Raw genomic sequence first — 27500 nt, 5'->3', positions numbered from 1 at the left:
TAGAAAATATGAGAGTTTGATTTTGTCCCTCTTTTTGTGGCCCACCCTGTAGATATATATATACGGCTTCTCTGTGTGTGTGTGTGTGTGTGTGTGTGTGTGTGTGTGTGTGTGTGTGTGTGTGTGTGTGTGAGTGTGTGTGTGTGTGTGTGTGTGTGTGTGTGTGTGTGTGTGTGTGTGGGCAACACCTGTGGATTGTAGAGTTCTGTTTGTGATGTGGTCTGGCGGCTTTGGTGTGTCTGTATGTTCAGGCCTTCCTTTGAGAAGCCATAACAGTTATAATAGGGCTTATAAATAAGCTCTAAAATTCTCAATCCCGTTTGAGGGGACTTCGCCTTCAAAGGTGATTGTAGTGTTTCGGCACTCGGTTACATTTGGCGTCGTCGACAGCGATGGGACTCGACATGAAATGTTCAGGCCACTCAGTGAATCATTTTCGTGCTGTTCCCATTCCACCAACCTGGGAGGGACCTAAGCTTGGCGGGTCCATGGTTCGGAACTTTGGGGACAAAGTTCATTCAAAGGGGGTCGAGTGTGACAGGGAGACTACCGTCGCCCTTCACAGCAGACTCTGCAGAGTTGTTCGCCTTAGAAGTTGTGGGCTTTCCTTGCATGTACCCGTAAGTTGTCCTCACTGTAAAAGTGCAAAGGTCGAATCTATTTATCGAAAAATCCACTGTCATCTATCTCTATATATTTATATATATATATAGATAGATATATACGGCTTCTGTGTGTGTGTGTGTGTGTGTGTGTGTGTGTGTGTGTGTGTGTGTGTGTGTGTGTGTGTGTGTGTGTGTGTGTGTGTGTGTGTGTGTGTGTGGAGGCAACACCTGTGGATTGTAGAGTTCTGTTTGTGATGGGGTCTGGCGGCTTTTGTCTGTCTGTATGTTCTGGCCTTTGAGAAGCCATAACAGTTAATATAGGGCTTAGAAATAAGCTCTAAAATTCTCAATCCCGTTTGAGAGGACTTCGCCTTCAAAGGTGATTGTGGTATCTGTCTCTGTCTCGCGATTAACCCCGGCGAAGCGGGTATTCATCTAGTTCATTCATAAATGTTCATAGGGACATGCTGGCATTTTTTTTTTGCACAAACAGCGTTCTTGCAGAAAGAACAGTGTGATGCTTTAACTGAATACCATAACTACATACAGGCACCATCACGTCATGCTCACTGTGACCAGAGTAAAAGTTGTTCAGTTTAGAACCTGGTAAACCTAAGATAAGGTATTAATTAAGATGATTCTGTTCTTTAAGCCATTGAAGAGCACGTACGATTTTAGAAGGTGAGACCAAATGTTTTAACACAACTTTCGGGTTACAAAAAAACCCATCTGTGGCCCGGGGTACTACACCAAGTGTCTTGAAGTCATCATGGCCTGACCCAGAAAGATGTCAGCGGACGTAATCGATGTTCAAAAAACGTGCCTCGGGGTCTCTCTCAGCGAGGGGAGTGCTAATTCTAATTTCCCCAAATACGTCTGGCTGCAAGCTGTCTGCGCTATAAGGTTATTACGCGCACACACAAATTGCTTGCTAAGCCGCAGGAGGGGGGCAAGGGCGGGTAACTCAGTCACTTGCCCTGCGTGTGTGTACAAGGGCGAAAAGGTGATTTGTGTAAAATTCGATTCGCAGTTAGTCGTTCGATCCGCCTATCTTGTCACCACAAAAATGTGACAACGGCCCGGTAAGAGACAAAGTGAGAATTACTGACACACTGAGACAGACTGACACACACAATCAAAAAGACATTCAGGCAGACACAGTCGCAGATACTGCATACCAGACACAGTCGCGGATACTGCATACCAGACACAGTCGCAGATACTGCATACCAGACACAGTCGCGGATGAACACGGTGCAGAGCCGAGCACCAAGCGGTCCCTGGCGAAGAAGTCCACGAGGGCACAAACACCATTACTCACACCACCACATCACACACAACAACAAACACAACACACAGACCGAGTACTCACAGAGAACAGAGCCCAGCAGCCAGCGATCTCGGGCGAAGAACTCCACGAGGGCAGCAGGCTGACAGAAGAGCAGGACAAAGAGGTCAGCGATGCTCAAGTTCACCAGGTACCAGTTCATGGGTGTCCTCATGTCGCGCACCATCACCACCACCACACAAACCAGCACGTTGCCCACGGTGCCCGTGAAGAAGACCGCCACGTTGAGGATGGTCACATAGATGGACAGGTAGGCTGGCCAGCTTGGGGCCTCCTCCGCCAACTCGGATCCCGTTCCTGGTAAGAAGCTCGAGTTGGCGTTGGAAAAGACTCCGCTGGAGTTGAGGGAGGTCAGATTTGAGGACATCGTGGACGGGTTGGTGAAAGTTTCTTGAGACGAACGTCTTGATGGAGGAGGTGGTAAAAGAACAGGGACTTCTCTCAAAAGTGTCTTCGTTTAATTTTGGGTGACACCAGTATTGGCTTCTCAACTTATTTGATATGCTAATCCTTCTTCTTAGTTGAAGGTGATGCGCTACGAGGGCGACAATTGCACATCCAAAATCGATGAACAAATTAAACGTAGTTTTTTTTTTATTCCAACTGAAATCACTTGTCCTCTTCTTTCTCTCTCTCAAAAGTCTTTTCACAAATTTACATCACACCGCATAATGTGAGTTAATGATATTATTTCCTATGCTAATATATTCGTCCTACTTTTGTCACATATAAATCTAGAAAATGTCGCACGGCGGTCGTGCGACTATTCACTATCGTTCATTCACACTTCGCTGAGTTTCGGGTCAGTTGCCTAAGCTTTATTTCATATCTCGTGTGACGGGCAACCAAGCTGTCATGAGAACACAGGAGGTCGATACCTCCCTGGGTCAACACCCTCCCAGCCGCTGTATGGGAAGCAACACGTGTGTCGATCTGAAAAATAGACAATTGGTTTAAACAAAATGTTATTCAAATTCATCACATGAAACAATTGAAAATATACAACTAGGACACTTTCTTTCTTTATTTGGTAATTTAATGTACGATGATGTCCTTGGTGTTTGATAGTGTATGATTGTTTGTTAGTTGTAGATTATAGTACGATGTTTGATGTTGTAATGTTTGTGCGTGTGTTATAATGCAATATGTTATGATGTAATGTATGATGATGTATTCGGTGCATGATAGTGGATGTATGCTTGTTAGTTGTAGATCTAGTACGATGTTTGAGGTTGTAATGTTTGTGCGGGTGTTATAATGCAATATGTAGCCGTATGAGGGTTCCAGTGTGTGAGTTGTACATGGCCGGGTGCTAGAGTGCTGCATGAATGAGTAAGTGCATGTGGAGCTGTATGGCTGGGTGAATTGTACGTCCGAGGGGCACATGTAGCCTGTGTGTCTGAAGTAGTGGGTATGTTGCGTAATTGTGTGCTGATATTGAACTTCAGTTGTGTTTTGTAAATGTCTATGTATCAGTGTATTATGTATTGCCACACACATGCCAAATTTCCTTGTATTGATGAGGACAATAAAACTTCTTGTATCTTGTATCTTGTAACGTCGTTTTCTACCACGAAGGTTATATCGCGACGGGAACTAGGACACGCACTCAAGCAAATGCTTATTTTACGCGACCAAAACAATACTGAATTACACACATGTTTATAATGGTGGACATAACAATGATAAACCAGTAGAACATATTGTGGGAATGTGGATGGGGACAATAGGCAAAACTAGAGTGACAGCCTCTTCGCGCTACTGAGATAAATGGACTATTATATAAGGATTGATTGAATTCTGTATAGTGTACTATGATTATGTAGAACGTTCGATTACACACCGGGCTGATGTGCTTATGTTAGTTTTGTGCTGGTGTGAACCTATAGAAATAGAAATGTATTTTTATAAACTCCTGCCAGCTTAAGTTTATTTTTTAAAAAAAGTCACGAATAGATAAATAAGTAAAACAAACAAATACATAAATGAACAGGTGAAAAAACAAAATAACAAATACTAAATTAACATTTAAATGAAAATCATAAAAAAATACAAATAAAAGAATTAATTAAAAATGATAAAGAAATAAATACACAGATGAATCAATCAACGATAAATAAATCAACAAATAAATCAAGACATACGGAAGCTCATAGTTAAGAGATTGACACTGAACAGGGTACGGCAATAGAAAGCTCATCCGTGATCGTACCAGGTATTTTTTTGAACCGATCACGCATCAAAAGCAGAATAATAAATCCCTCACAAAACGATCAGTCAGTACCAGAAACCAGTCAGGCTCAGATTAATGGCATAGTGCTGGCGCGCAGTTACATAATTATGCACACGTGCTGGTTCTGCCCAATGATAGTCCTAGCTAGTCTGTGCCAGCCAACGCCATCTACGGAAAGTAGCCAAGACAGAGAGTCCACAACGAACTGAGACGAACAGATTACATCGACGTGGATTGAATGACGTGCCTTGATGTAGGATTTCCCCACGAACCCATCCTCGTAACAAGATTAATGTGGTAATTGCAACCTAAGTGCGGACAAACGGAAAATAACAGTGTCTCAAATGATCTCTTTCTGTCAACTGTTTGCCATTAGGATTATATCCCCTGAACTTGGAAATCAGGTTTATGTAAACAAATTAATTGTCGCTTTTCACAACGATGTTATGAAAAAGGGGCTATGTTGGGCACCCTCGCTTTGAACGTTTCTTGCTTTTAAATACACCTTTTTCTGCAAGACTGTAGTGCAAAAGTAACAGGACGATTGAGAAGTAACACGAGAACGAGTGAAAACTGCTTCATTATAGAAATCAGAGTGAGTTAATTATTTTGCTGGGGTAAAAAAACACACGTTCAAAACATGGCCCTGTAACGGCAGGGTTTTCGGTGTTGAGATATCTCTGCTCAAACATTCGTAACACAAACCAAACATATTTCACCACAAGAACACAGCAACAGGACTAATCGTCACCAAAAACCTGTTGGAAATCATAACCAAAGCTACTAGTATACTGTATCAGACACAGTTCTAATGATTTGACCAAGTATAAACACACACACATAGTTGAAAGCAAAATACTTTGTTTTTTAATCTATGGAAAACATCTGTTATATAAAGTCAAACAAAGTTCAAACTATTTTTTTTTTAAATCAGAAAATGTTCACCTCCAGACATTGCTGTTGTTGTTTTGTTTTGTACTTTGTTTTTACATTTAGTCAAGTTTTGACTAAATGTTTTAACATAGAGACGAGGGTCGTGGTGTATGTGTGTGTGTCTGTCTGTCTGTGTGTGTGTGTAGAGCGATTCAGACTAAACTACTGGACCGATCTTTATGAAATTTGACATGAGAGTTCTTGGGAATGATATCCCCTGGCGTGTTTTTTTTTCGATAAATACCTTTGATGACGTCATATCCGGCTTTTTGTAAAAGTTGAGGCGGCACTGTCACACCCTCATTTTTCAATCAAATTGATTGAAATTTTGGCCAAGCAATTTTCGACAAAGGCCGGACTTCGGTATTGCATTTCAGCTTGGTGGCTTAAAAATTAATTAATGACTTTGGTCATTAACAATCTGAAAATAGTTTTTAAAAAAAAAATTATAAAACGATCCAAATTTACGTTGATCTTATTTTTCATCATTTTTTGATTCCAAAAACATATACATATGTTATATTTGGATTAAAAACAAGCTCTGAAAATTAAAAATATAAAAATTATGATCAAAATTAAATTTTCGAAATCAATTTAAAAACACTTTCATCTTATTCCTTGTCGGTTCCTGATTCCAAAAACATATAGATATGATATGTTTGGATTAAAAACACGCTCAGAAAGTTAAAACGAAGAGAGGTACAGAAAAGCGCAACTACTACCCCGCTCTTCTTGTCAATTTCACTGCCTTTGCCACGAGCGGTGGACTGAGAAGAAAATGTAAGTTTTACGCCCTCACGGCAAAGCCATTAGGGGCATGTTACACGGGAAAACCCGGCTTTGTATGAAAATAAAAAATAAAAATGCAGGGGGGGGGGGGATGTAGACAGCTGGCTGCCGGCTGCTAGAGGAGACCTGAAATGGGCTAGGGACCGGGTTGGGTCGTCTTGGGTCAGTGCTGAAATGGTTACTTTATTGGCTGTTGGCCGAACGGACACCCGAGCTTCATATTTTTGCATGCATGTATTCGTGTTTCCAAGGCCTGAGGCTTTCGCTGTGACCCTGGGATCTTTATCGTGCGCATGCGTGCACACGGGGGTGTTCGGACACCGAGGAGAGTCTGCACAAAGTTGACTCTGGGACACACATCCCGCGCCGAACTTGGGGGTTGAACCCACGCTGATAGTAACAACCGGTTTTAAAGCCAGCGCCTCTACCGACTGGGCAAACTCCCCCCCCCCAATTGGTTGGGGTCAAGAAGTTCCATGGAGGGCGGGGGGTATGGAGTAACACATAGTGTTTTGCTCAGAACATTCCCACCCAAGCAGAGCCGCGCTAGGGGTACGCATTACCGTAAAGCTGGCAGTCAGTGCTACCAAATGTCGTCTGTGTCTACCACACGGTGGTGACTTAATGTGGGTCTATGTAAGCAGATGCCAGCGCAAGCAATCTGATGCAGAGTCAGGAGGCGGTTTGGTACAAGAGAACCTTAGAGGCCACAGCCTCGGCCGTCTAAAGGATCTGTGTGTCTGGAGGCACATTTGGTTTCTGAGGATCAAGCGGAGCTGTTGCCTCTGCTCCCAAGTTCCCGTGTCTGGAGGCGTTTTTGGTATGGAAGCAAACCTGTAGGTTGGGGCCTCTGCCTTTCAGGATGCCAGGACTACAAAATGTGTGTCTTGGGACACATTTAGCTTAAGATTCCAGAAGTGGATCTGTGCTGTGCTGGGTCTGCTGCAAGCACACTAGAACCAGCTTGCAACAGTTGAGGTGAACAGATTGGTGACCAAGACCATCATCGGTTTCTCTCCGAGTGATGGGTGTGGGCGGAGAAAGTCTCCCAGACTGAGAGCATTCTCCCTTCTGTAGCGGATGAGACTAGACATCTAGCTCTTCCTTGAGAGTGTCACAACCTTCAAACACGTGTGTGAGGTGTCCAGTCTTGCCACACTGACAGACTACCTTGTCCCAGTAGATGCGGCTGCTGACCGTGCGCAAGCGACGCAACAGGCTCATGGGTCTCGGGGGGAGTGGGAGGTGGTGCCCTTTCCTATAGTAGGTGAGGTGTATCCATCCTCTCTCTCCACATGTTTGTGACAGTGTCTGCTCTCTTTCCTCTCTTTTTAGCTTGGCTAGCAGCAGTTTGGCTTCCTGGCAGGAGAGCCGAATGTCTGTCACTGGCATGGTTGACATAGCCGCTGCTTTTGCTGCTCTGTCCGCCATTTCATTTCCCCGGATTCCTGTGTGGGATGGCAGCCACATGAGGGAAAAGTCTGTTCCTTTTGTCATAATTTGGTGGGCTAAGAAATGAATTTCAGTTTGCATCTCTCCTCTGTTCTTGGTGCCATATGCAAGTGCTTGCAACGAGGATTTTGAGTCCGTAAGGATGACCACCCCCAGAGGTGGGGTTGGAAGATCGGAGCGGTGGACTGACGATGCTACGAGTATTTGGTCTTGCTGAAAAATTGCATTGCGTTCAGTTTCATTCTGTGAGTTCGACAGCTTGTTGTATTTTCGCCTTACGCGACTTGTTTGTTTTGTACTTTGTTTTTCGATCAAGTTTTGACTGAATGTTTTAACGTAGAGGGGGAATCGAGATGAGGGTCGTGGTGTGTGTGTGTGTGTGTGTGTGTGTGTGTGTGTGTGTGTGTGTGTGTATAGCGATTCAGAAAAAAATACTGGGCCGATCATTATGAAATTTACCATGAGAGGTCCTTCGTATGGTCTCCGTATGGCATCCCCCGACGGTTTTTTCATTTTTTTTTTTTTTAATAAATGTCTTTGATGACGTCATATCCGGCTTTTTGTGGAAGTTGACGCTCTCATTTTTCAACCAAATTGGTTGACATTTTGGTCAAGTAATCTTCGACGAATCCCGGACTTTGGTATTGTGTTTCAGCTTGGAGGCTTTATAATTAATGAATGAATTTGCTCATTAAAGTTGTCATTAAAATCAAATTCTCGCAAACAGATTTAAAATTGATTGCATCGTATTCTTCATCAAATTCTTAATCTAAAAATATATACATATGTCATGTTTACTCTTAAAATGTGATCACAATTAACCAAAATATATTAATTAGTGCTACAATTAAAATGTATGAAATCGATCCAAAAATGATTTCATCTTATTCTTTATTATCTCCTGATTAAAAAAACATAGATATGATATGTTGTATTCAAAACAAGCTCAGAAAGTAAACAAGAATACAGAAAAGCGCGCTTTCCTGCGCAATACGCTACCGCGCTATCCTTGCTTGTTAATCAGTTCACTGCGTTTTGCACGTGGGAGGTGAGCGGATTCCTTCTCGCAGCGATTGACGAAGCTGTATTGTCTTGGTGAAAAAATGCAGTGCGTTCAGTTTCATTCCGTGAGTTCGACAGCTTGACTAAAATTTTATGTAGTAATTTCGCCTTACGCGACTTGTTTGTTTTTGTATTTGACAGGAAATTGTTACTGTGCGCCCTACGTCCCTTTTTCCCAAACGCTGTCATCTACCCGTGCATGATGCTCACGTGTATATCGCACATCATTAACTGCAGGTCGCAGCTCAAGTCAGAAGTGAACGGCTTACCGTTTGATGGTCAGCTCAGATTGCCTTTATTTTCACCCTCATTTTTCCTTTGTCTCGGAGAAATGAGAAGAGATAGGCAAGATACCATCAATTTGTGAAGTTGGCAGTTATTTCTGGCAGAGATCATGATAAAAAGTGTGTTCTGTGCGGTCGGTTCTGGAAAAAACACTTGTGTGTCTGTGCATGTACAGTCTGTGTGTTGAATAGCGAGAGCACCAGTCACAAACTGACCCCGCTATTACACAATCTTCCTTGTGCTTTTTTCCTGCTGATAACTTCCTGCGCTGCATTTTTCTTTTGCAGCTATTCGCAGCCGTTGCCAGCGACCAGCGAGAGCAAATCTGGGCACTTAGGGGGAAAATGGTATTCATTATGGCTTATTACCCGTCATTTCCACTGCGCCTGATAGCACAACAAGAAGAAAATAGACAGGGTGATGGAGCTACGACCTTAAAATCCGTCACCAAAACAAAAAGAAGGGAGGGCGGGGGGGATAGGGACAAATAACGACAAACAAAACAAAGAAAAGGAAAGAGGGAAAATTGAAGACACTTTTCTTGAAGAAGTTGTTCTTCGACTTCAATTGAAATGATTTTGGAAGTCTATTTCTTGGGGGGAAAACGGACGCCTTTGCGACATTCCCATCAGAATTAGAGAGGTGGAATTAAGCTTACACACACAGACTAAAAAGGAGAGACATGTGCAAATGTAAACATCCAGAAAGTATACTGTTTGTCTGTCTATCTGTCTGTTTGTCTGCCTGTCTGTCTGTCCGTCTGTCTGTCTGTCCCTCCCTCCCTCCCTCCCCCTCTCTTTCTCTCTCTCTCTCTCTCTCTCTCTCTCTCTCTCTCTCAGACGAAAATATACACAAACATGAATTTTTGGGTCTGTGAAAAAAATGGTACGTGAGACAAATGTCACTTCTTACCCCCTACCTTCAAAAAATAATGGAAGTGGAACATGTGGAGAAAACAATGTCATAATTTTGTTGATCTCTGGGTCTTATAACACGCCTACAGCAAGCAAAGTTACAAAGTTTGAAAGAGTATTAAGAACAGTTTCCAAACTTGTTTGGCCTTGTTAAAATGTCATCTTTTATCTTTCAACAACGGTCGTTGGGAGAAAGAAAAGACAATGTTATTCACCAGCAATGCCTGTTGCGTAGATGAAGAATACATTTGCGGTATCACCTATCTGTAATTTTTTACATTCTTTTCCCCGAAATGTTCCCAGAGTAAATGTCGCGGATTAGAAGGCACACTACTTTTCGTGATAACCGTTTGGCTCACCGTTACAGATTTGGCAAGGCGTTTACATGGGATACGACCATCCCTCCACTTGGTCACATACCAAAAATTAACACCCTGACTGCTTGCTGTAGTGAGTTTCTTTAAGGAATTTATTTCTCAAAAAGCCACCAGTGGCATTTACGAATTCAAATTTAATTCATCGAAACAACATTCGCACTGCTGGCTGTGCTCAGTTGGTATTCTTTGGTGCATTTATTTCTCAAAACGCCGCCAGTGGTATTTACAAAATTAATTCATCAAAAATCAATTGTGAGAGAGTATCGATACTTTTCCAAAAATAAATCGCAGTGCAATTTCGAGAAAAAAAAAGTGAAATTTGTTTGAGAAGTAAAGCTTGTTTGGAAGAAAGACTTTTAGCGCTCGATGGGCAATTAAATCAACGAGGGCACGTTTATCAAAAAAAGTGAGAGGTACTGATCGAAAATACGAAATAATTAAGAGTAATTTTTGTTTTTAAACATTGTATACAAATTACAAAGATCAAATGGAAAATGTTGAAAAAAGATAAGAATTTAAAAAAACTAATGTAGCAAAATAGAAGAAAGAAAGCAAGAAAGAAAGAAAGAAAGCAAGAAAGCAAGAAAGCAAGAAAGAAAGAAAGAAAGAAAGAAAGAAAGAAAGAAAGCAAGAAAGAAAGCAAGAAAGAAAGAAAGCAAGAAAGAAAGCAAGAAAGAAAGAAAGAAAGAAAGCAAGAAAGAAAGAAAGAAAGAAAGAAAGCAAGAAAGAAAGAAAGAAAGAAAGCAAGAAAGCAAGAAAGAAAGAAAGAAAGAAAGCAAGAAAGAAAGAAAGCAAGAAAGAAAGAAAGAAAGCAAGAAAGAAAGAAAGAAAGAAAGCAAGAAAGCAAGAAAGAAAGAAAGAAAGAAAGAAAGCAAGAAAGAAAGAAAGAAAGAAAGCAAGAAAGAAAGCAAGAAAGAAAGAAAGAAAGAAAGAAAGAAAGAAAGCAAGAAAGAAAGAAAGAAAGAAAGAAAGAAAGCAAGAAAGAAAGAAAGAAAGAAAGAAAGCAAGAAAGAAAGAAAGAAAGAAAGAAAGCAAGAAAGAAAGAAAGAAAGAAAGAAAGAAAGAAAGCAAGAAAGAAAGAAAGAAAGAAAGAAAGAAAGAAAGAAAGAAAGCAAGAAAGAAAGCAAGAAAGAAAGAAAGAAAGCAAGAAAGAAAGCAAGAAAGAAAGAAAGAAAGCAAGAAAGAAAGCAAGAAAGCAAGAAAGAAAGCAAGAAAGAAAGCAAGAAAGAAAGAAAGCAAGAAAGAAAGAAAGCAAGAAAGAAAGAAAGAAAGCAAGAAAGAAAGAAAGAAAGCAAGAAAGAAAGAAAGAAAGAAAGAAAGCAAGAAAGAAAGAAAGAAAGAAAGAAAGAAAGCAAGAAAGCAAGAAAGAAAGAAAGAAAGAAAGCAAGAAAGAAAGAAAGAAAGAAAGCAAGAAAGAAAGAAAGAAAGAAAGAAAGAAAGCAAGAAAGAAAGAAAGAAAGAAAGCAAGAAAGAAAGAAAGAAAGAAAGAAAGAAAGAAAGAAAGAAAGAAAGAAAGAAAGAAAGAAAGAAAGAAAGAAAGAAAGAAAGAAAGAAAGAAAGAAAGCAAGAAAGAAAGCAAGAAAGAAAGAAAGAAAGAAAGAAAGAAAGAAAGCAAGAAAGAAAGAAAGAAAGAAAGAAAGCAAGAAAGAAAGAAAGCAAGAAAGAAAGAAAGAAAGAAAGCAAGAAAGCAAGAAAGCAAGAAAGAAAGAAAGCAAGAAAGCAAGAAAGAAAGAAAGCAAGAAAGAAAGCAAGAAAGAAAGCAAGAAAGAAAGAAAGAAAGAAAGCAAGAAAGAAAGCAAGAAAGAAAGAAAGAAAGCAAGAAAGAAAGCAAGAAAGAAAGAAAGAAAGAAAGAAAGAAAGAAAGAAAGCAAGAAAGAAAGAAAGAAAGAAAGAAAGCAAGAAAGAAAGCAAGAAAGAAAGAAAGAAAGAAAGAAAGAAAGCAAGAAAGAAAGAAAGAAAGAAAGAAAGAAAGAAAGAAAGAAAGCAAGAAAGAAAGAAAGCAAGAAAGAAAGAAAGAAAGAAAGCAAGAAAGAAAGAAAGAAAGAAGGCAAGAAAGAAAGAAAGAAAGTATGAAGAGAAAAAAAAGCCTCATCATACAAATTAATAAAACCAAGAAACAGAAACAAAAGACAAGCTAAACAAATCGCAAACAACACCTTTGTCACCTGTTTTCCAAAGAAATCATCACAGGTAATTCACACGAAGTTTCTGAGTTCTAGCACAAAATTAATTCCCTCAAAACTTCACTTTTTCAACAAAGTTAATCCAGAACTTGTTCAAAAAACAAACAAAATAATAAGACGAGCTGTATCCAAAATGCATTTACAAAATTAAGTCAAATTCTTTCACCACCAACTTAGAAACCGTCACACTGAACGCAAGTACACGGTTTTTGCCCACCTCTTATTTCCTTTCCTCTGCGACAAAACTTCGTCAAATTGTATCATCACTTAAAATCAATAATAATAATAATAATAAAAAAAATAACAAAACTCACACAAACGCAGACTAAACAAACAGTTTTCTCTCTTCTTCTTCACTGTGCGACGAAGCGAGTCTGCCACAAAACTTAGTCCAATTATCTCACCTCTTGGACTAAGAAAAGTCACACCAGCACAAGCAAACACTTTTTTCCCTTCTCCCCCAGGCTTACATAGAAGTCAGCACATCCTCAGCTGGCGGAAACTTCGAGTCACAGAAGGGGGGGAAATTCGGAAGAACTCAACGTCGCTCATCAATACGGAGCCAATGCGTGCGGTGTGGATAAATATGATCGGCCGTGACACTCGAGATGTGTTTTGCGGATGATTATTATCCTCTCTTGTTGCAGCGGAGTGAGACACAGCGGTAATAACGGGATTGTGTGTGTGTGTGTGTAGACCTAGGGCAGCTCACAGACAAGCGCGAAGTGACAGCGGACGTTACTTCGTGGTGGTCACACGTTCAGTGTCGCAGTTGAACTGAGGGGGGGGGGGGGGGGGGGGGGGCACGTGATGGTCTCTGGCACGTGCGAGAGAGAGGCGGAGAGAATTGAATTGAATTAGATTAAACTTTATTTTTCGAGGGTGACAGAATGAGCAATGCAAACAGGCTTTTTTTTCATCCGGCTCTCGCTCTTTGAGGCCGGGTAACTCAATAACAAGAAGAAATAGAAGTGAAGTTAACAGTACAGTTTACATGATTAACATGTCCAACAATTAAAAAGATAATTTAAGATGCATAATGATTCTCAAGCAATGATAAAATATTACATGTATAAGAAAAAATTATTTGTTTGTTTTAAAAATGTTCTCAGTGCATTATCATGATGTATGATCATGTTTCAATACAATCATAGAGTACCGATATTTTTTATGAGAGAGAGAGTGATATAGTGTGCGTGTGAGTGTGTGTGAAGGTGTGTGCGTGCGTGCACATGCATGCGTTCGTTCGTGTGTACCTGCGAGCGTGACTTGAGTATGTCCGCGTGTTTAACTGTGTGCGTGTGTGTGTGTGTGGAGCTGGGCATACTATATGATCTGAGCCACAAAGACCAACTTTTCTGAACATACACACACACACACACACATGTACACACATACACACTCACACACATAATGTACGCATGCACACACGTGACTCCTGGCGAGTAATTCAGGGATAGTGCTGCAATTTCTATAAATGTACATCAATGTAATGTCTCGTGACAAACGTTCAGTTGTTAAAAAAAATATATATATATAAAAGCAGTATGAACAGAGTTTGTGTGACAGATATCATGGAATGAACATTGAAGTCTTTTTGTGCTTGCTTTGATGATTGGTTGTAATCATGACATATTGCAATTTTTGTTTGAGAAACTGAAATATTATCAGTGTCTGTTCCACAGTGAATATTTCAATTGAAGAAATGATATTTGCTTATTTGTATGTTGGGCATTGACATTGATCTCGTAGGTCTCATTTTATTTGTCCATTTTAAAACCACCGTTAAAACTTCCAAGGAAATGTTGCCGTATGCAGAAGTCATTCAGGCTTTCACGGATCTTGCGTTCATGTTGAACATTTTCTAGCATGTTTTTGTCGTTATGTAAATATGCTTTCTCATCGCTTCTGATACTGTGTTTTTTTGAGAGAATTTTTTTTAATTAAAAAACAAACAATCAAGCAAACAAACATTGATAAACACACACACACACACACACACGCACGCAAACACCCTCACACACACACACACACACACACACGCACGCAAACACCCTCACACACACACACACACACACACACACTGACACACACACACACACACACACACACACGCAAACACCCTCACACACACGGCAGACATAACCCTCCCACACACACACACACACACGCACGCATGCACGCACGTACGCAGGCAGGCACACACACACACACACTTGACCAACTCCATCCGCGCCTCCCACGCACAAATACTTTCTCACCTTGCATAACGTTCTTCACATTAATCTTCTCTTTCGTTGTTGCTTCATTTTTTGATGGACAAAATCACACGATTTATAAAACGAGACTTGGGAGCAAATCCCTCATTAACAAAGCAAGACTGATTTTATGGACACAGTACATGCATAAAAACATCTGTGATTTTTATCCAACGACGTACCAGGAAGGTGACGCAGTAGAGTGCTCACTTACAACACGGTTAATTAAGTACAGCTTTCGCCCCATATGGAGTCAACCAACGCAATGACCGACACACTATAGTAGATGATGCGTGCACTTGAAGTAAGAAAACGGATGTGGTTTTGCAAGTGTGAACATATTAATATCTCCTAAGGCCAAAAAAAATAGTCTGTTTACGGTAACATAGGCCAAAAAAATAGGGTTGGTAGGTCGGGATTTTTTATTTGTAATTTTTTTTTCTCCAAAAAAACATTTTTTAAGTTATTTTGCCAAAAAACAAAGACCTTTTTTTTTTCAAATGCCAAAAAAAAGTCTAGGATCGCGCGAAAAATAAGGGTCGGTCGGGATACCGTAAACAGACTATTTTTATTTTTTTGCCTAAGAGGAAAAGCTTCTCGCTCTTTTGGAAGCGTATTCACAAACCAGGTCCCTGCTGCCACAAAGGACTTTGAATCTGAATTTCATCTGAGTTTCTCGGTCAATATTTCTACCAGCTGTGCGTGCATTGTGCATAGGACAGTGTTGCGAATAGTTTAACAGGTACGTTAGTTAACAAATTATATTGTAATTTCCCACGGTTGCCATTAAAGGATTACATTGTTTTTTTTAAAGGTTTAAAAAAAGGGGATAGTGCCGCATTGCTGTTGCCGCCGCTGACTGCAAATCGCAATTGGAAATCAAACACGTGACTTGATGGACATACAGACACTAAAGACTGCTACCAAATCTCATTCAATCGCGGGGGAAAAAAACGGCGGAAATACAAACTCTACAAGTGTTGGACTGAAAAAATAACATCAGTGGTTATCCATGATGAGCAGACACACAAGCACACACACACACACACACACACACCGTCACACACACACACACACACACGCGCGCACGCGCACACACACACAAACAAACAAACACACACATATGCATGATAATGCATACTCTCTCATTCCTTAAAAATGGACATCTAAAATCATCGCAAGTGAATTTCACAATGCATTCTGCCTTCACCGTGACGCGCTAGCCCATCAGTCTCAGGGGAAAATTACATTTTACAAGCTTTTGAAAATGTAATTGAGGGTAGATCAGGGTAAGCAGACTGCTCGAGTTGCCAAAATTCATACGTACATATCTGGAGAAACTCGAGTCGTAGGTGGCGCTGGGGGATGAGTGTCAGAACAAGATGATGTGATTTTCTGAAGAAGCGTTGTCTTGCAAGTTTCAGAGGTGAAATTTGAGGAAATAGAAGATAAGGCAAAAATTAAGTACCGGGAGTTAAGGTAGGGGGGGGGGGGAAGGGAGTGGCTGCTTGGGCCCCGGTGTGGTCAAAGGGCAGTGTCCCTGTTGGGGTCCAACACACACACACACACGCACGCGTGCACACACTAACACACACACACACACGCGCGCACACACTAACACACACCAGAGACTGTAGAGTATACAGATGTATACTCTACAGTCTCTCCACACACACAGACACACACACACACACACACACACACACATGTACTCGATTTCACTCAAAACATAAACAAAATTAACATCGAGAACGTCAAGTCTTTAATGCATTTGTAGCTTTGAGAAATACTCTTCACGGAGATTTTCCCAGGAAAACTGAAGTATTTTCCCCTGAAACAAAGAACGAAATTAAAGTTTGGTCATCATTTCTATCACACACACACACACACACACACACACACACACACACACACACACACACACACAACACAACACAACACAACACAACACCACAAACACGACACGACACGACACGACACGACACGACACGACACAACACACCCACACAAACACACACACCAACGCTAGAAATCCCTTGTCCATTGATTCAATTACCTTAAGAGAGCTTGCTCGGGCCAGGTGTGGATGTCTGCAGAAGTCGCGAAGGCGTTTGTACAGTTTTGCTGACGTAGAATATAGGCACTCGTCTGCAATGGGAAACAAATTAATTAAGGCTTCCAACCGCTGCCCCACCTAGATATTCCCAGGACCCCCTAACCCCTCTAAATGGCTAACTACCGTAACTCGTTGTCAAAATTGGATATGACCCTGTTATCAAGAACAATCAACACCCATGCATTCATCATCGACACTCCCCCCCCCCCCCCCCCCCCCCCCCCCCACAGCAGAGCCTCTAACGAAATCAGTTGTTGTTGTTGTTGTTGTTGTTGTTGTTGTTGTTGTTTGCGTTCCCGTACTTATAATACAGAAGTACCTGCGACGTAAGAACAACCTTGGGCCCAGCTAAACGTGTCCCTACAATGGAGGCGGCCTGTTATGACAGGTATAGTTAAAGGCACAGTGCAGCTCACAGCCTTCGTTTTGCGTTTTTGTTGCAGCTGAGTGCATTTACAGTTAAAAAATCCTCCTATGGTAGTAAAACAAACCCAAAACTACCCAACGACGACATCTGTGAAGCTCGACAATTTCTTGTTCACACGAGTGCATAAATTAACCTATAGTTATTACGTGGTGTTTGGTCGGAGTTTGATTCAACTGAGTGATTCCGGCCTCCATTTTGTTTTACACAAACTCATGATGACGTCTGACATAGTTTGCTAGTGACGTGTCTTTTTGTGCATGATGTGGTGATCTACCTGATCTAAATTTAGATCCAAAAATAGGTCAAGACCAGCCAGGTGCGAGTACGAAATTAATTCGTAAAAAAATCGCAGTTCTTGACTCTTTGGGTGCAAGTCAATGAAACTTGGTAGTTCTTCTAACGGATACGGCTGCCTGAGGTATGACTAAAATCCCCAGGGGCTCCGTGCACCTGGATTTGACAAGTTCAGTACCTTTAAGTGAAGATAATAAACTTAGCCCGAACAAATAATTATATTTTAGGAGGTGTCACCAGTAGGAAGCAAATAAACTAATTCTGCAAATAACTCATGGGTTGTGGAAGATTTGCTTTTCCTGGAGACGCGTTACGCCCATATACGTACCCAGACGGTTGTTGCGCCCGATTATGTAGGATCGACTTGGTGTGCGGGTATGCTGACTTAAATGATATATAATTCAGACAATTCGTCTAAGTTTACATCAAATCATATACGCCTGAACTACTAAATGTCTCTTCCACTTGGTAGTATAATTTTCACCGAGATAGATCTTGTTTAGTGGGCAAGAAAATCAAAAATACGTCTTTCAATCACGTATTTAGTGCATTGACCTCATCAGCGAAAGTCATGAAACATAGGCTACTTACAGACTAAAATGATGTATTGAATTAATACAAAGAACAAGGCACAGACATTTATCAGCATTCATTTTTAAGTTTGTGATCAAAAAATTAATGGGTAAAATGAAGTATGTTTTTGTGTCATGTTACGGTCCCCAGACAATGCTTGTTACGGCCCCCACACATTTGCGGAAAGACGTGGTACTTTTTAAAAATTTGTTTTTGCATTCAAAACAAGATCTATCTCGGTAAAAATATACTACCAAGTGGCAGACACATTTAGTTGTTCAGGCGTATATGACTGAATGTTAACCGGACTTAGACGAATTGCCTGAGATAATATAATTCAAGTTATACCCACAGCATACCCACTTGCCACGTCGATCTTCTGGTTACAAAATCAGGCGTAACAACAGTCTCGGTACGTACATGGGCGTAACGCGTCTCCACCGTGCTCACTGAAAGTTAGTCGTTCGCATAATTCCTCTTGCAATGATTGCCGCCGCGAGCATACACGTCGTTAAGGCAATCCGTTTGTCAAGACATTGATTTTTTTTATGTGTGATCTAAATAGTACATTATTTAACTATATAATACATTATCTAGTTAAATTTTGACACTCCACCACGAAATGAGTCGCATGTCACCTCGCGCTGTTCTGCGCAAGGCTTAATATTAAGTCCGGGGAGTATCTGGTAACAGTGTGAAGATCACCTTAGTCACAGGCTTATAACTCAGACAGTTTTCGCTCTTTTCTAAAACGGTTTTCACCACTGGATAGAGCATAAAAAAACTCTTTAGAAAAATGTAAAAAATATGAAAATCATGCAAAGGTGACATGCGACTCATTCCGTGGTGGAGGGTCACAATTATGCATTATTTTGCTAAATATTTACACAAATGTAAGAATTGCGATTTATTTTTTTAATTACATAAATATTTTTATTTCCAAAAATTAACTATTCTTTACTCCATACATAATCTATCGAACATAATCTATTTATCATTTATTCACAAAATAAATTGTTTCACAAAAATCCCTATTTACTTAAATAATAAATCTTTACAACAATTTCTGCGAAATAATGCATTTTTTATCGTTGTTTGCTAAATAATGCATGATTCATCAGCCAACAGTACCTTATATGGACATTAAAAATGACGCGTTTGACCTCATAAGGAACATTAATTGCAGTCAAAGATTGTACTAAAAAATATTACACGATTAAGAAAGTAATCCGTGCCATTGTTACTTCGTTTTCTCGTGTTTCTTCCTGCAACGCAAGGGTAATCATGATAATAGTTCTACCAAGTCGGGGGTTTTGACAGAAAAATCCTGTGGCTGCACAGCCAGTAACTGGTCATTAATTCTTATTTAAACCCGAGTCTTGAACACCTGCTGGTAATCCGCACGGATACACGTTTAACAAGTCTCTGCAAGCCATCAGCGTCACTGGCAAGTCGAAAAGACATAGAGAATACTACATGGCTTGCTGTGTTGTACCAGATTTACACGAGTTGGTTTTTTTAAAGGCACAGTAAGCCTCCCGTAAACCATCACAGATACTGTCAGGCTTTTACACACAGTACAAACACCCTTCCATTTGAACGCTCACCAAACGGGAACATCCTAGGTGCCCTCCGTAAAGAGCGAGCAATTTTCAAAGAATTTATTTTTGCGTGGTTTATCTTACCCCTGAGCCATCGTGAACCCGTGTGATCAAGTTTCCCTTTTTCACAATGTAGTCGTCAGTTAGTAATTTGAATGCGACTCGCTGTGAGCTTATCTGCAATAGCACCTCTGACTATGCACGAAACAAACGGCTGTGGTTCACAAGAACTCTAGCGATGGCTTTTGACCGTTCAGAGGAACTGGCGATAGGTATAAACCGTGGTCTGCTACGAGAACCACGACATTGCGTGACCCTGCTTCCGGCCTTTTCTTTTTTCAAACTTTCAAAACTTCGAATTGTACTGATCTTGTCTTGATGAAAAAAGAATTCTTTTATGATTTAAGAATGTTTGTGTAACAAGCTGTCAATTTATTATTTAGATTTTAAAAGTTAGGTCTAGCGCCAAAACGCACCACGGTCCGATTGTGTCTGACACAATCCGCAAAATTAATTCTTTGAAAATTGCTCGCTCTTAACTTAGGGCACCTAGGATGTTCCCGTTTGGTGAGCGTTCAAATGGAAGGGTGTTTGTACTGTGTGTAACAGCCTGACAGTATCTGTGATGGTTTACGGGAGGCTTACTGTACCTTTAAATATTGAACTGCGAGCGAAAGCGAGCTGTTCACTATTTGAAAAACCCAGTCTTTGTAAATCAGGAACGACACAGCAAGCCATGCAGTATTCTGTTTATCCTACATACTGTACTTTCGTGTATTTGACTCAAAACGTCCCGCAGTCGAGGCGGCGAAATTGAAGACGCTCTTTTGGAACCTCGATCTCTTCCAAAGCCTCGTGCAATCTCTTACGTCAAAGCAAAGAAACATCACTCTGGAAAGTGTATCGTGACGTGTTAGTTCTAAAAATCCATCGGGGGGGGGGGGGGGGGGGGGGATTAGCGAGCGCAATTTGTTTTCTCCGTAATGACGTTTGTCTCGGTGACTTTGGCATCACACGCAGTGGAAAAACAGGTCCCTGTCAGACTTGCTTGACATGACCTCATTTACATGATACACACACGTGTGGTTTGAACGAAATTGTTATCTAATGAGTGGTCTCTCTCACGTATTTAGGATAAAAGATGTTGCTAAACACCAAGACGATTGTTCTATGAGGAACAGATGAAACAGAGATTACGAGATGTTCTATTTTTAACTCACATTGGGAATCCCAAGAGACTTATTTTGTTTAGTGGGGCACTTACGGGGCTCGACTGAATGTTAGCGTTCAATGTTTCTCATTTTTGTCTATTTCAGTTGCAAACAAGCATAATGTAAGGAACATACTTTTGTCCGAGTACAGATGGTGTGGGAACGTTCTCATGTGGTGGAACTAGAGTTTTTGGTTCGAACCGGTGAAAATTCTCCTTTTATTTGTTGTCCATTTTTGTTTCCGCACGTTGGTAATTGGAGATTCATGCGCAGCTAAAAAGAGAAAGTAAAGGGAGTTTTGACAACAAATGCGCATGCTCAGATAATTGCACAATGGTTTAGCCCTCCAAAGCGCATGCTCAGACATTTACAGCATGGTTTCCCCGGTTTATCCAAAGCTTTATACCACCTTTTACCTTAAAGGCACAGTAAGCCTCCCGTAAACCATCACAGATACTCTCAGGCTTTTACACACAGTACAAACACCCTTTCATTTAAACACTCACCGCTTGAGAACATCCCAGGTGCCCTCCGTAAAGAGCGAGCAATTTTCAAAGAATTTATTTTTGCGTGGTTTATCTTACCCCTGAACTATCGTGAACCCGTGTGATCCAGTTTCCCTTTTTCACAGTGTTGTCGTCAGTTTGTAATTCGCTGTGAGTTTATCTGCAACAGCACGTTATTATGTACCTCTGACTATGCACGAAACAAACGGCTGTGGTTCACAAGAACTCTAGCGATGGCTTTTGACTGTTCAGAGGAACTGGCGATAGGCATTACCGTCGTCTGCTACGAGAACCACGACCTTGCGTGACCCTGCTTCCGGGCTTTTCTTTTTTCAAACTTTCAAAACTTCGAATTGTACTGATCTTGTTTTGATGAAAAAAGAATTCTTTTATGATTTAAGAATGTTTGTGTCAATTTATTATTTAGATTTTAAAAGTTAGGTCTAGCGCCAAAACGCACCACGGTCCGATTGTGTGAGGAGACAATCCGCAAAATTAATTCTTTGAAAATTGCTCGCTCTTTACGTAGGGCACCTAGGATGCTCCCGTTTCAGTGGTGAGCGTTCAAATGGAAGGGTGTTTGTACTGTGTGTAAAAGCCTGAGAGTATCTGTGATGGTTTACGGGAGGCTTACTGTGCCTTTAAATATGGAAATTATAAAGGACGCATTTGACCATATAAGGAACCTAAATTGCAGTCAAAGAGTTACTAAACATGGGTAGCGCAATTGTAAATATATATATATATGGTGACGGGCGCAGTGGCTTAGTGGACAAGACGCCGGCCTCCCAAGTGTGGGTTCCAATCCCGGCGGTGGATATTTTTCCGATCTCCCAGGTCAACGTATGTGCAGACCTGCTAGTGCCTTATCCCCCTTCGTGTGTACACGCAAGCACAAGACCAAGTGCGCACGGAAAAGATCTTGTAATCCATGTCAGAGTTCGGTGGGTCATAGAAACACGAGTGTACGTGGGAGTTTCAGCTCATGAACGCATAAGAAGAAGAAGTATATATATATATGGCAATTCGTTTCCCCATGGGAAAAAGCACCCCTATAATTTATGAGGGGACGATGTGAAATGGACCTTACCTTACCTTACCTTACATATCCCTCAACATGGATAATTTTCAGAGTACGATCGCTTATACTATTTTTCAACATTGGGGTAATGGTACGTTTTGCAGATCTGTGCAGAAATGTCACGGTCAATTGTTTTCATTATTTGATATTTGATTGTGGGGTCCTTGCTCGGCATTGTGTCACGTTTTGGTTAAAATCGAGCGGATGCTCCAGGAAATGCGTTCATGCGAATTGAGAAATTGATCTTATTTTAGCCTTCGCAAAGGTCACGTAATTACGCTATTTTCAGCCATATCGGAAAGGCACGTTACAATAATTCAATAAGTTACAATAAGAAACACATCATTACAACACTTGTGAAGCAGTGATTGATACCACCTCCAAAATAGTGCGTGCGTGCATGAGTGTGCGTGTGTTTGTGAAAAACAGGACGGATTTTTACGAGCGGGGGCGAATCGCCTCTCTGGCAAAACCCAAGATAATTGGGGGAGAGATGGGAGGGGGCAAGATGGGAGAGGGCGAGATAGGAGGGGGCGAGAACGAACAGATCTTTTATTTATTTTGTATCTTGCAAACGTGAGAGACCACCCATGACATAACCATATACTCACAGGTTAGTATATCATGTAATTTGAGATCGTGTCAAACTAGTCTGGTAGGAACATAATTTTCCACTGCTTATGATGGCAAAGTAACCGAGACGAACGTCATTCTAGCAACACTTTTGCCCTTGCTGTTTCCCCTCGAAGAATTTTGAGAACTGAATGATTTTTTTTAAAGACAGTGTAGGTAGCCTGCCTGGCGTGGTTCACCTAGTTTGTGTGTGTGTTTGTGTGAGCCTGTGTGCAAGTGCAAATGCCTGTCGGTCGGTCGGTTGGTCTGTCTGATCATAAAGAACAACACACCTGGATAGATCTCTGGGTAGACCAGTGTTTTTGGACACAAGGGGTAACAATCCAGGTAGACAGCTTCCAGCCTGCCAACAAAACAAGTCGCGTAAAGCGCAATTACTACATTCAGTCAATCCGTCAAACTCAATGTCACAGAATGAAATTAACGCACTGCATTCTTTTTCCACAAAAAACAATATAGGGTTGTTGATACCCCGAGGCAATGAGCCAAGAAAGCTCTGACAAGGTTCGCAAAACAAGTGTGCAGAAAGTGACAGACCAATATAGTGCTGTATTCTTTTACACTTTCTGAGTTTGTTTTTAATCCAAACATAACATGCATGTATATATATAAGTTTTGGGAATCAGGAAATGATAAGGAATGAGATGATATCGTTTTTAAATCGATAACTTACATTTTAATGTTAATTCGAATTTTCATTTATTGAATAAGAATAAGAACTGGGTCCCCCTTCAATAAACAACAACAACAACAAAACAAACAAACAGAAGCAAAATCAACAATACAACAACAACAACAACAAACAAGTAGCATTGTCATCATTTTCACGAGTTTTCATTCACAAGCACCTGGGAAATAAATCTCATGTTCCCCGGGGAATAAATCCCCGGTTACCATAGTTGCAGGAAGCCCTATTACATGGATAATCAAAAGCAAACCTAATAGAAACGCTCGAGGATTCTTCGGCTCTTTTCATTGGCGTTTCCCCAGACCTAAACAGACGACAAGACACTGCTTTGCAAAGTTCCAAAAAACAACTGGCAAACTGGCAAAAGTAAACAAAAAAACAAAACTACTTCAATAAATTCGTCACAAACAAATGAAACCTACCGATATGTCATGTCTTCTTACAAAGTCATGGAGTGCGTGTATCTTTGTGTAAAAAACACGAACGTCAAGTTCAAGTCAAACCAATTGACCCCTAACACACACATTTTGACCCGTGCACAAGACGTTGTATCGATAAACGAAGCACAAATAAGAAATAATGATAAAAGCAAAGAAAATAGCAACAAGATATGCAAACATCTCACAAAGCCGAGCAAGCAGATTGACAGGTCTAATGAAAAACAAAGAGGTACTGAGTCGGAAACAAGATCGCGATTCTTTCCTTCGCTGCACGACGCAAATCTTCTGTGACCTTTGACTTAACGTAGCTTCCACATTCGATTACTAAGCTTAATACTCACAACTGAAAGCCGAGGGAGTGGAAAACCGAGATGAACAAACAGAACTGTGCATCCTCAAACCTGACATTCATCCCAACATTTTATGAACTCAAAAATACAGAAAGTTGCTTTCACACGCCAGCTTTGATTGCCAGTGGTTATCCGCACGGAACTCGTGTGGTTATCAGCACGGAACCCGTGTTTCAAAGCATGGCTCCCTGTGTTGATTGTTATCTTATTTTCTCACAACCAAAATGATGACAAAAACGATGTTTGGTGGTTTGTTGTCAGACCAGCTTTTTTTGTCGGTCCTCGGGGGGCATATCGACTTTTGTTTCATTCGGCCTTGGTCAATAAATATGAAACAAAAGACGATATGCTCCCCCTCGGACGACAAAAAAGCTGGTCTGTCAACAACCCATCAAACATCTTATAATATCTAGAAAGTGAGGGGAACAAGGGGAACAACTGCGACTCGTTTATCAATGGTCCGCGCTTTTTCATTACTTGAAGGGAGGCAACTACATTCCAAAAAATTAATTCTTAACAAAATTGCTCAAAGAGTACGTTCAACCTGTTGTGCGAGGAAATTGTTGAATTGCATTTTGATAGTGCTTTTACGTACTGTAATCTGACAAGTGCACAGTGTGCCCTTTAAGAGACCTTGCAGTCTATTACAGCCTGACACAGGGGTACAAATTCGTGTTTTTATTGTGTTTGGGAATTTAGATGAATAATGAATCTAACACATGTATACGATCACAGTATGGAGTCACATTTTCACACAAAAAACGCACGGAAAGGTCTTTTTTTTTCGCCAGCAAATTTGGACACTGAAGCTTTTCTGTGGACTGATTGACGTCATTATACCTCAAATCAAAGTTGTTTGAGCCATGTTCATGGCACGCAGAGGATAGAACTGACAACGAATTGTATACCATTTGAAACTTCTGTGTTTCAGCTAACTAAAAGATTCATAAATATTAGTAAACAAACCTTTCTGTTATAATAAATGAGTGATATCATATATAAAGGTCTGTGGGTCAATGCTGTTAGCACGAAAAGGTGTGCGGAGCACATTTACAAGATAGGATTGAACACACCTGAACACTGAGCTGCCTGTGTTATTATTCTTAATATGCATTAACCATTTCAATAAACGGATGAGATCTGCCTTGCATAAATTACCAACAGAACAGCTTCTGGACGGACAGAAGACAAGTGCAATATTCTTTAGAACTTCAACTGCGGAGCTGTCCAGAACAACATCTTAAAAGTGGGAAAAAAGGATATCAGCAATTCAAGTAGTCTAGGGCTTATTCGCTTCATGTCCAAAAGGGTCTTTCCTGGCAAAATTGTATAGGCATAGATAAAAAAAAAAATGTCCACCAAAATACCCGTGTGACTTGGAATAATAGGCCGTGAAAAGTAGGATATGCGCCGAAATAGCTGCGATCTGCTGGTCGATGTGAATGCGTGATGTATTGTGTAAAAAATTCCATCTCACACGGCATAAATTGATCCCTGCGCCTTGAGTCCGAGTCTGGAGATACGCGCGCGATATAAGACTTCATATAATTATATTGTTGTTGGTGTCCGACCAAGGAGCGAGAACAGTTGGTGCTTTGACCAGGCGGCCATAGAATGCCATAGTCTCCATAAACGGACCACCGATCTCAAACATTTTTATAACCAGCTGTGATTAACAAGCTGATCTCCATCTACCGGTACTCACCTGTAACTACGTCTAAATAGCTGCTACAGATGATGGTTCACTGGGGAATAAGAACACTTAGGAATGCCTCGATTCGATCATCGGACTGGGTTGTCTGAAGACAGTTTGCACACTTTGAAAGCAGGACCGTGTGGCCAGGGCAGTGTCGGTCTTCAGCGGAGGAGCAACTAGATGGTCACTTTTATGAACAACATGCACAAGTACATTACCTTCATCACATCAAACACTGACGAAATATGACGCAGAATCATCGGGCGCGGGGAGTCAGGAAACTCAACAAAGGCACTGAGACGCAAGAAAGAGTACGTTGCCCTACGACGTCAAAGTGCTCGCAAAGAGGAGATATGACACGAACATTTCCATGATGCTGAAGCACACTGTAGACAGCTACATTATATCTATCAAGAGACAATTTTGTTAACTCGGCAAAAACGTATATTTGCTGCCGAGTACTTGCAAGGCAACTAAAACGGCACACTTTAGTGGATTTTAAAATTCATTACAAAAGAACTTTAAGTACAGAACGACTCACAAAACACGTACTAGAGAAGTCCTTGGACCTATTTTCTCATAGAGGAAGTGTCATTGTGCCAAGACCATGCTAGCATTATTTTCAAACAACTTTTACAGTCATTGTTATGTTTTGAATTTAGATGAAATGCATCTTTCCTGATTTTCTCAGTTTTGCCACCAGTTGTTAATTTTAAATGACATCTTCTTTGTTCAGAAACAGGACGCAGACTTGAAATGTTGCATGGGTGTTAGTTCAGACTTTATTCTCAAATATTAAAGAAGCATTTGTCGATGTCATTTTTCCTCTTTGGCTCAGATGGATTTAAAACGTAAAATGTGTCTCATTTAATCACGTTTAATGCGAGAAAAAACATTAAAAAATCTAAGATCCTGTCACAAGCAAACCCTTCTGTAAAACATTAATTTGCTCTTTTCTGAACACAAAACTGCAATCAGAATGTTCCTACACCTAGGGGTTACGCAGTTTTGGGCGTTTAAAGATGTCGTATTTGGCGGCCATATTGGAACGTTCCCATGGCAACGGCACATCAGATTTTGCTATTATGCATATTTCCCTGACCAGGAAGTCATACCTAATATATACTGACCCAAAAAAGATCAGCCTGATTGAAACAAAAATGTTGTCCTTCTTCGACCTTCCGTGTCTTCTCTTAATGTATATATTTGGTCGGAAGTGACCGAAAACATGTTGTTCTGGTCAGAGAACCCCCACGGATCTTCACAGTTGTCCTTGTGCTCTGACGTACTTCCGTTCTCAGTTTTATTTGTACCAAACATTGTTATATACCCTTCAGACGAACGTGTCGTCAGGAAACACGTGGGAGACCAGTTGAAACCACTGTCGATCGCAGCGAATAACTGACTCTGATGTGTATCCTTGGCAATGCGTTGAGATCTGCCTT

At 40.8% G+C, this 27500-nt stretch overlaps 1 protein-coding gene across 5 annotated transcripts in view; it reads right to left on the bottom strand.

Annotated features, from left to right (window-relative positions):
• Nucleotides 1–15075: 15075 nt before the first annotated feature.
• Nucleotides 15076–27500, bottom strand: part of LOC138982442 (tRNA-queuosine alpha-mannosyltransferase-like) — a 22198-nt gene continuing 9773 nt past the window's right edge. For 2 of the 5 annotated variants that reach the window (XM_070355730.1, XM_070355731.1), the window contains exons 7-10: nucleotides 23820–23873; nucleotides 23154–23224; nucleotides 16496–16587; nucleotides 15076–16270 (exon numbers count right to left, since the gene is read on the bottom strand). In XM_070355730.1, coding sequence (XP_070211831.1) covers nucleotides 16202–16270; nucleotides 16496–16587; nucleotides 23154–23224; nucleotides 23820–23873 — 286 coding nt within the window. In that variant the 3' untranslated portion in view covers nucleotides 15076–16201. Of the gene's footprint in view, nucleotides 16271–16495; nucleotides 16588–23153; nucleotides 23225–23819; nucleotides 23874–23924; nucleotides 26243–27500 lie in introns of those variants that run through there. The other 3 variants (XM_070355732.1, XM_070355735.1, XM_070355734.1) reach the window with 3 other exon arrangements.

This window comes from Littorina saxatilis, linkage group LG12, assembly GCF_037325665.1.
Source record: "Littorina saxatilis isolate snail1 linkage group LG12, US_GU_Lsax_2.0, whole genome shotgun sequence".
Classification (NCBI taxonomy): domain Eukaryota; kingdom Metazoa; phylum Mollusca; class Gastropoda; order Littorinimorpha; family Littorinidae; genus Littorina; species Littorina saxatilis.
Note: the sequence above shows the minus strand (reverse complement) of the source record. Positions and strands in the feature narration are given on the sequence as shown.